We start from the raw sequence: 9222 nt of genomic DNA, 5'->3' as shown, positions 1-9222 counted from the left end.
TATGGGTATTGCCATGGCCACACAGGGAGAGGCGTGAGCTGTTGGTCCTGCTGATAAAACGGATAAAACAGGCATAAAGCATCCTCACAGGACGTGCTGAAAGGTGCAGAGATGGCTTCACCCACTGTACTTAAGCGATTCATCACATCCTTACCCCCACAGCAAGTGGTTTGCTGGCAACTACCAGGAAAAGAAAATCTTTAGAAATATATAGAAAATTGATTTAGTAGGAAAGATACTACTGTTTAATCATCTCCAGGAAGATGTCTCCATACATGAAGCCAGCAGAGCATAAACTATACTTTATAGAGAACTCTACAATGCATTTCCTTTCCTTCTACCTAGGACTCAGACTAAAGCATCATGAGAAATCATGCTCAACATGTTTTATTTTTTGATGGAAGGAAGACAAATGTCTTTTTCCACTTGTGGCAGCTAGAACAGGGTATGTGATGAAAAAACCAGCCTCTATGGTATATTTCTGCTCTAATTGTGTTTTTGAAAGTCTATCAAAAACCAGGCTCTATTGTTTTATTCCTAATACAATATTTTAGGTGTTTGAAATAAATACATACAAGCAAACCACTGTACTAGAATGTATCACAAGCTTTTTATACAGATTCACAGTGATAAATAGATACAAAGACATTCCCTTTGATCTATTCCAGATACTTACGAAGAATACAAAGTGCAGCTTTTTAATATTATACAGTCTCACTCAGAGGTGTTTCACCTTAGAAGTCTTGTACATAAATAACTTCTTTTAAAACAGAAGTTTCCAAAGCATAACAAGCACTAAAATTGCTTAATCCAGACCATTAGGACAGCATTGTTGGCACAGGCTCCTTTTAATGTCCATTTCCACCTTCTGAGAGTATGCGCGATGGCTCAGTGTACTTCGCTGTCAGTAAGTAGAAAAGGGCAGGTGCAGGTACCAAGGCAAGCAGTGGCAGGTCCTGCTCAAGCTTATCCAGTTTGGAAATGGAGATGATTCCATAGGCATGAAGTAACCAGTGACTGAAGAGGACGACAAGCCTTTTCTTCCTGACAAGAAGATCCTTGAAAGACTTGCAAAATAAACACAGTACCCTGTTAGCATTCAGCCTGTTACCTAGTGCCCGATGTTTAAGAGACACTAGAGGTAGCACACAAAGACTAGGAAGCCTCCTGGGTTTAAGCCTTTCCAGCATGTAACACAGTTTCTCAGTGCACCACAAGAGAGAAGTCTCGCAGGAGCTTCCTCCAGCTAGGAGAAGTTGTAAAGGAAGAGGCTTAAATGCAGAATACACTGCTAAGAAAAGGCAAGAGACAAAGCGGTCTCTGCTCATTCAAGTATTTTATATTACAAGTTTGAACAGAGGGAACATGTTTACCTACCTCCACTTCAGAAGCAGACATGTACACAGCCAGTGTAACCAAAGACAACACCAGTATGATGTATGGAAAGGCATAATCTAAAGGCAAACATCGAACACATTAGCAGGAAAAAGAATGCATGATACACATTTCAGCAGAGTTTTTCCACATATAACCATGGGTGTGAGGTAAACTAAGCTACTATAGCCCAGCTCTTATCATCCCAAACATGCACAGCAGTAAGGGTCACCCACGCACAGCTATTTAACACTTCTCTCTTAGGTTTTCAAACTTCTTCTAGGTGGAGTTACTGTACACTTAAATCACTTGAGGAAAGTAGTCAGGCTGAGTGGAATTTGTGGCACTTGTCCCCTTCATGTGACAAATATGCTGGAACTAAACAAAAACCAGCATCTCCCCAAACCTGTACTTTAATCCATCTCTGAAATCAGGCAAACTCTACCTTAGCAGAAAGTAGAACAGACTCCCTCTGAAGTAATTTCCTCTCATCCCGCCTCTGTGCCCTTTCTGGGAAAGGGACAGTCTCTAGCAGCACTGGCAGAGGCAAAGCAGTGTTAGTCAGGAGCCTGGTTAGGCCAGGGCTGCGAATGAGCAACCTTTTCAGGTGAGACCCCTCGCAATAACCTTAAATAATGTCCTTATTCTCAAAGCGAGTAACATGTCCCTTCCCTCCCGTAAGTCACTTATTAGTGTGTGCTTATAGGTATGTTTATTAGCGTTGTTAGAACTCACAGAGCAGGCCTCCGCCAACAGCCTGAAGCACGGTGAGGATAGGGAAGAAGTAGAGTGCTGCATAAACGCTTTTAAATCGATCAGACTTTCCTAAACCACAGGCAATTTTCTTAACTAGAAGAGGCCGAAGTAGCATCATTAACACAAGACAGAAGGCGTAATATATGAACACAATGGTGTACCTGGAAAAAAAAAAAAAAAAAAGGAAAACCAAAAAATCCTTAAAATTTGCAATTTTGCCCTGCATACTCAATTCAGAACCAGGGAATTTGGGGTTATAGTCATCAAGTCTAAAGAATTTACAAATGATGTAAACACAGAATGATGGGCTCAGTTTTCCTAGAGGAAATGGTCAAGATGCAGCAATGGGAGAAAAAAGAAAAAAAAAAAAGTAGTCTTATGCTTCATAGCTAAATAGCCTGGACTATGCCACCTTCTTGGGCAACTCAGAAAGTGATTAGGTGTTGCTAAGTGTTTCATGCATAAAACAACTCAATGCCTGAAAGACTTCACGGGATTGATACTCATTGGTCTGAGTTATACCTGAACTGTTTTTGCAGCTTTGAGAAGAGGCACAGCCAGAAACACACTTGTGCAAAAGGAAGGGGCAGACAGGAGTACAAAAGCCTTTACACTCACAGGGGGTAGACCGCTTCATGGGTGCAGTGCACTGTGGTGATGTAGTCAGGACTTGGGTTGTAAAGCATCGTGTACCAATCCGAAAGCTTCTTCACCTTGCAGGAGCGGATACGCAGAGAGCCGACAGGGTCGCTGACAAGCAGGGTAACAATTGCTGCAATGCTGCACTCAAACAAGGCGGTGACATGCTGCAACAACGCGCTGGAACTGTGGAAGGAGAAAGATTTACTACTATTTTGCTGACACTATAGGAAATCCAAATGCCCACTGAAAAGTGGAGAGCCATGCAGTACAGAACCTTTACAGAGTTAATAATCACTGTGACCAAGGTTATGACAACTCTGCTTGAATAAAAAGTATTTGAAGCTGAATGTGAAAACTCATTTACTATCTCAGATGATGTAGTGTGTAAAATTTGATTGAACAACATTCCAGCTTCTTAAATGAAAGCTTGCTGTAGCATAAACATCCTGTCAGGTGAGGGACAACACCACTCAGGCTGTTGCAGTTTCAAAGAAAGCAGCAGTGATGATAAGACACCACACATCTCAGAAGGGATAATGTTACGTATGATATAAACAAAATTTTCAAAGCTGCAAGTCCTTGTTAAAGACAGTATACATTAATATATTAAACTCTCTCTGTCCTCTATGTTTTCAGTGTTTAGTACACTCCAGAGTCAGTGCTTCTTAACAGTTCCAGTCTAACACCTAATGGCTACATGCAGCTCTGGTTTCAAACCCCTTTTTACAGAACTTCCTTGATGCACCATGCTGACATAAAGGTTACATCAGCTATGCTGTCAGGACCCAAACCCCATATACATATTCCTGAAGAGAAAACTCAAACCCATTCTCTCATTGCAGGTGCGTAGCACTAGTGACTGGGGCCTCTCTGCAGGTGTTAAGTCTGGCCTGGGAGAGAGGGGATGACACAAGGCACTGCTCCTGCCTGCTACTGGGGAACTGAATCCAGCCCAAATTGCCTGATGGGCTGGGCACCACCGTGTTAAAGAGATACAGACCATGCCCTGAGAGTAGTGCTTGGCAAGAAGAACCTGCAAGACTCTTAAGATTTGTAACTAAACCATGCCCCCCCACCCCCCAACCCCAGCTGCCCAAAGCTTATGTGCTACTGTATCAGCTCAACCAACTGCATAAAGTGCTGGACAGTTCAATTCAGCATCTCAGATTGATCACTCAGGAGATCTGGATACAAGATTTCCATTTTTAAATAACTTATCTGAAGAAGGGGTATACACACCTCTTTTTTCCTGAGTACCATTCAATAAAGAACCAGTGTAAAACCAGGGGAAGCATGGCCATGAAGCCAAGGTACAGCCAGTCATAGCGGTCCGGAGATCCCATACATTCCCTGCAAATTTTGTTGTCATCAGTTCTTTGACCTCTAGGACATACCTACAAAAAGGAGAGACAAAGCATCTGAGTACCAATAACAAGTCACTGCAGTTCCTGGAAAAACAGCTTGAAGTAGTACTGGGGCAAGAAACGCATCAGATTTTTTAAGATATGAAACATTGACCTCAGCAACTTCTGAGCGTACAGCTTGCTCCCTCTGGCTCTTGCTTTTTAATATAAACAAATGTAAAACATGTTTAAAAGGCTTCAGCCAAGACTTTGTTTTCCTCACCCGCTGTCACACCTCCTCCCTTTCATCGCTAACCTCACCCATCAGGCAGCTCACTGCCACTGCCCCCAAGAGTATCTTGCTCCCCATACATCCCAGCCTCCCTGGATCTTGCTCTCCCTTAATACTCCAAAGAAGTCAGTGGGCAGAGTGATTCCAGCACAGCTCTCCACACTATCCTGTTCTCTTCTAGCCTTCACTGCCCCTCCGCTCAGCTCATTTCACTGAGCAGCTCCTGCTTTTGGTAAGGGAGCTCCGGCCACCCTTTGGAGCCCTCATCCTCACGTGATCCCCAAGGCATCTCGGAGCTGGGCTTCGGCGCTGCTTACCGGGAGGGACCGGGGCCATGCCCCCTCCCCAGGCCGAGCCTTGCCCGCGCCGCACTTACCCCGCAGTCCCCGTAGGTCTCCACGGAGCCGTTGACCGACAGGACGGTCCTGCCGCAGTACAGCCCGAGGCAGGCGGGCTGGATGTCCACAGCTGCGGAGAGAGCGCAGCCCACATTACCGTGGCGCTCCGAGACGCCCCGGGCCGGCCCGCCCCGCCTCGCCAACCGCGGCTCCCCCGCAGCCGAGAGGCCCCGGTCGCCGCCCCCGGCCCGCTCCAGCCGCTGGTAACCCCCGCATCTCCGTCCCCATCCCTACTCCCAGCCCGGTACCGCCAGGCTCGGTGCCCCCGGCCCGCCCCGTCCTACCGGAGCGGAACATCCCGGTAACCCAGCCCCAGCCCCTCCGGCTCCCCCGAACTACATCCGGACGCGTCACCTCCGCTTCCGGCGCGACTCGCCCAGCGGCGCGGGCGTGGGCAGGCGCGAGGGCGGGCTCGCAGTGCCCGTGAGCGCGGCCATAGGCGGGGCCGGGGTGCTCCGCCCCGGGGGCGTGTCCCGCCTGCGCCCGGCCCCGCCTGCGCCCGGCCCCGCCTGCGCCCGGCCCCGCCTGCGCCCGCCTCGCCGGGCCGAGGGCGATGGCGGCGGAGGGCGGCGGCGGCGACGGAGGTGACGGCGGCCGTGGGGGGCGGCGGCTGCCGCCGCACTCGCCCTCGGGCCTGGTGCTGCAGACGGTGGAGATGCACACGGGCGGCGAGCCGCTGCGCATCATCCCGCGGCTGGAGGCGGCGGAGGCGGTGGCGGCGGGGGGGCTGTCGCTCCTGTCGCTGCGGCGGGAGGTGGCGTCCACGCAGGACCACGTGCGGCGGGCCCTGGTGCACGAGCCGCGGGGCCACGCTGGCATGTACGGAGCCGTGGTGGTGCGCGGCGGGGCGGCCGCTGGCGGCGCCCACCTGGCAGCCCTCTTCCTGCACGGCGCCGGCTACAGCGCCATGTGCGGCCACGCCGTCCTGGCCCTCGGCCGCTTCGCCCTCGACTACGGGCTGGTGGCATCGCCCAGCTGCCCCGAGACTGCCGTCCGCCTGCACTGCCCCTGCGGGCCTGTCACTGCCTTCGTGCCCTGGGACGGCTGGCGCAGCGGCAACCCTGTCCGCTTCCACAGCGTGCCCGCCTTCGCTGCAGCCACTGGTGGGAACCGGGCCCACTATGCTGGGTTTTGCGGGGGGGTTGGTGGTGGCTATCCTGGGGTTGGTGGCCAGCAGGCTGGCTGAGGGGCATCTGGAAGATCTCCCTTCCCAGTCCCAATGTTCCTCAGAGGCTGTCAGGGATGGCATAATGTGTCACATGCTGCTCTCTGGCTTGAGAGCACTTGAGTAATTGTCCCCATCCCCTTCCTTGCGTGCTGCTGGGTTCTTTCACACAGCATATGAGCTCAGCACAGTTTCCCCTCCTTATTGCTCTCCCTTTCTCTGCCCAGACTTGGCCATTGATGTCCCTGGTCATGGGAAGGTGGTGGTTGACATCAGCTACGGTGGCACTTTCTATGCCTTCCTCAGTGCTGAGCAGCTGGGCCTTGATGTGTGCTCTTCGAAGACCAGAGACCTTGTCAATGCGGCAAGTGCAGTGACGGAAGCAGTGAAGAAACAGGTATGGTGGAGCACTGTGGTATCCCAGCATGTTCCCTTTGGGGTGACTGCACCAGACTGAAGCCTTTTATTCCCCCGAGATGCTCAGTATGGGAGGGAGTCCCATCCTTCCAGCTCTGTGTTGAATTTCAGAGCCCTGCTCCAGCCTCACAAGGTTGTGAGGAGCTCACTTTCCTGCTGCTGTGTCCATCTCTGTTACTGGAGAAGGAGAGATGGAAATGCAGCAGTGTAGCCTCATCCCCTTTGGTCTCTCGAGTAAGCTGTACTGCATGCACTGCTGACTGCCCAGCTGCTGTGCGTGTTGGTGAACCTCTCTGCACTGTTCCCAGTTCAAGCTTCATCACCCTGAAAGTGAAGACCTGGCTTTCCTCTATGGCACCATATTGACGGATGGGAAAGATGCCTTCAGTGAGGAGCCCACCACCAACATGTGTGTGTTTGCAGATGAACAGGTACAGCAATGGGCTCTTCTCAGACACACAAGGCACCACCTTTTTCCCTTCTTATATCTACTGTAGAGATGAGAGATGATTCTGCTGCTTCTCGGTTTGGGCAGCAATGTTTGCTTGTGCTACAGTGATGTCTGAAGAGCTGAGTGTCACTGAACACATGTTGATTTAGTTCCTAATGACAGAAATACTTCTGCATGTCTTGGTGGCATTTTAGAGGTTAATGCCCATGTCCCATAAGTAGGAGTTTCCCAGGAGTTCAAGGGCTGAGGTTGGATCCCAACATAGTGCATTGTCCTTAAAATCCTTATCTAGGGAACATTTGCTAGGGATGAACAGAGTAAAAAAGAGGGGGTATAAACTTCTGTCCGGGTCTGCAGTGGATAAGATATCAAATAGCAGGGAAAGTTTTGGATGGACTTCCCGGCAGTGAGGAGTGTGGACCACTGGGACAGATTACCCTGGAAGCTGGCCAACGCTGTGGTTTTGGAGATTTTAAAAACCAAGCTGGCCAGCAGCTCAGCATAAGGAGAGCTGATCCTGCCTTGCCGCATGAGAATGGGAAAGGTGGCCTCTGCCTCTCTGAGTCCTTCTGTTGTGATGCTGGGAAGCTTTCAAGTGCGACTTAAATGGCCTCAGTATTTTTTAGATCATTCATGCTTACAAGTTTGCCAAAGCTGATCGCAATCCAAAAGTACCCCAGACCTGCTTATTTTGCCTTCTTATTTGTGATGTATCCAGATTTTGTACAAAACCTGAGCTGGAAGGGTTTCCCCCAAGCACAGTATAAAGGTGGCAAAGGTAACTGAGGGAAGCAATATTGTTTTCTAAACCCAAAATACTAGAGCTGGCTGATCTACTACTTTAAATATAGGTTGACCGAAGTCCAACAGGTTCGGGTGTGACAGCTCGCATCGCCTTGCAGTACCATAAGGGACTCATTCAGCTGAATCAGACCAGAACCTTTCGGAGCAGCACCACGGGGTCCTTGTTCACTGGCAAGGCAGTGAAGGCAAGTGGCTTCTGCTGGACTTTTCCTTCTGTCTTGGGTGGTATAAAGTGCTGTTATCTTGGCTCAGTGGTTCTGTCTTGGGTGGTATAAAGTGCTGTTATCTTGGCTCAGTGGTTCTGTCTTGGGTGGTATAAAGTGCTGTTATCTTGGCTCAGTGGAGAAGCAGAAAAGCCTTTGTGTGCCTGGGGAAGGGTGTCTTGCTTTCCTACAAGCCTCACGCTTCAAGATTTTTAATTGGAGAAGCAAGTATCAGTAAGACCTTGCTCTGTTGCGTAGCTTCCCTGCAAATCCTCTCTTGGCCATCAGGAAAGGACTGGGGTGGGAAGTAATCTCCGATACTGATGTTGATAAATCAGTCTGGTCTGTAAGGGTGGATTCCTGGTTTAGGCCCCTCTTCCCTGCTCAAAGGCTGAGTGCATTGTTCAGAGATTTAGAAGCTGGATCTGTACATCTGGGTTTCCACGCCCAGCCCTGGCCCTGTGACAGCTGGCAGCACATGGCTGTGAAAGTTTGGACATGCCCCAGGGAGTTCTCGGTCTCTGGGTGCAGGCTGCCACCCACTCTTTGGCCTTCTTTGTGGCACACCCATGATGTGGCAGTGCAGGGGCTCGTGAGCTCAGAGCAGGCAGAGCAGCAGTTGTGCAGGTGTGGAGCTTGTGCAGGCAAGGTGAGGTAGTAAAAGGGCTGCTGCACACTGTGGGCTGTACCTGGGCAGCGCAGAGTGCTCCGTGAGCAGTGTCTCTGCGTAAGTGTCAGGTAGCACTGGCATTTGGTGGGGTTGGGAGGGTGAAGAGCCTCTTGTCATCTCTGTTCTGATCCTGATCTCTCTGCAGGAAGCCAAGTTTGGGGACTACAACGCTGTTGTTGTGGAAGTCTCCGGTGAAGCTTTTTACACTGGTACAGCCACCTTCACCATTGAAGAGGAGGACCCGCTCAAATACGGCTTCTTCTTCAAGTGACCCAAGCCACAGGGTGGTGGCAAAATCTCACTGATGGTGCTGCGCTTCTCCTGCCCACACATTTCTATTCTGCTTCTTCACACAGCTCATAGCAATATGCTTAAGAAACAGGAATGGCCTTTGGTGGTATGACAGCATCTTCTGTGTTTCAAGATAACAGGCCCTGTTCCCCTGTTGTGATTAGCTTATTGGGCGCAATGTGATTAGCATATATGGGCTGCTCTAAGAAGCCATAATATTTTTTTTCTCAATCATTATTCATAGAAAATGGAGATGATCTTGGAGACCTGTCTTCAAATTTACGTGCCTTCTCTACATCAGCAAATTACTAATTTCAAAGCCAGATTCCTATTAAATGCCAGCTGAGAACACTGCCTTTCTCTTGTTTTCGGTCCCGGAGCTCATTTCCAGGATTTGTCCGAGTGTGTGACGGCTG

General features: G+C 50.0%; 2 protein-coding genes across 3 annotated transcripts; one reads left to right on the top strand and one right to left on the bottom strand.

Moving 5' to 3' along the window:
* Positions 1–490: 490 nt before the first annotated feature.
* Positions 491–5213, bottom strand: JKAMP (JNK1/MAPK8 associated membrane protein). Its single transcript, XM_080394499.1, has 7 exons — positions 5090–5213; positions 4784–4875; positions 4012–4166; positions 2749–2955; positions 2110–2291; positions 1378–1454; positions 491–1067 (listed from the first exon to the last, which is right to left on the bottom strand). The coding sequence occupies exons 1-7, from the start codon at positions 5100–5102 to the stop codon at positions 849–851; spliced, it is 945 nt and encodes a 314-aa protein (XP_080250625.1). The 5' UTR covers positions 5103–5213; the 3' UTR covers positions 491–848.
* Positions 5214–5294: 81 nt separating this feature from the next.
* L3HYPDH (trans-L-3-hydroxyproline dehydratase) lies at positions 5295–9155 on the top strand. 2 transcript variants are annotated; one of them, XM_080394517.1, is made up of 5 exons: positions 5295–5908; positions 6198–6367; positions 6696–6818; positions 7690–7827; positions 8661–9155. In XM_080394517.1, exons 1-5 carry the CDS (start codon positions 5359–5361, stop codon positions 8784–8786), a joined length of 1107 nt encoding a protein of 368 aa, XP_080250643.1. In that variant the 5' UTR covers positions 5295–5358; the 3' UTR covers positions 8787–9155. The 2 variants fall into 2 exon arrangements, with proteins under 2 accessions (XP_080250643.1, XP_080250642.1); XM_080394516.1 differs by having other exon boundaries at positions 7690–7831; positions 8665–9155.
* Positions 9156–9222: the final 67 nt, after the last annotated feature.

The sequence above is a fragment of the Falco punctatus genome (genome assembly GCF_963210335.1).
Source record: "Falco punctatus genome assembly, chromosome: 7".
NCBI classification, from domain to species: Eukaryota; Metazoa; Chordata; class Aves; order Falconiformes; family Falconidae; genus Falco; species Falco punctatus.
This window is presented reverse-complemented; position numbering and strand designations above follow the sequence as displayed.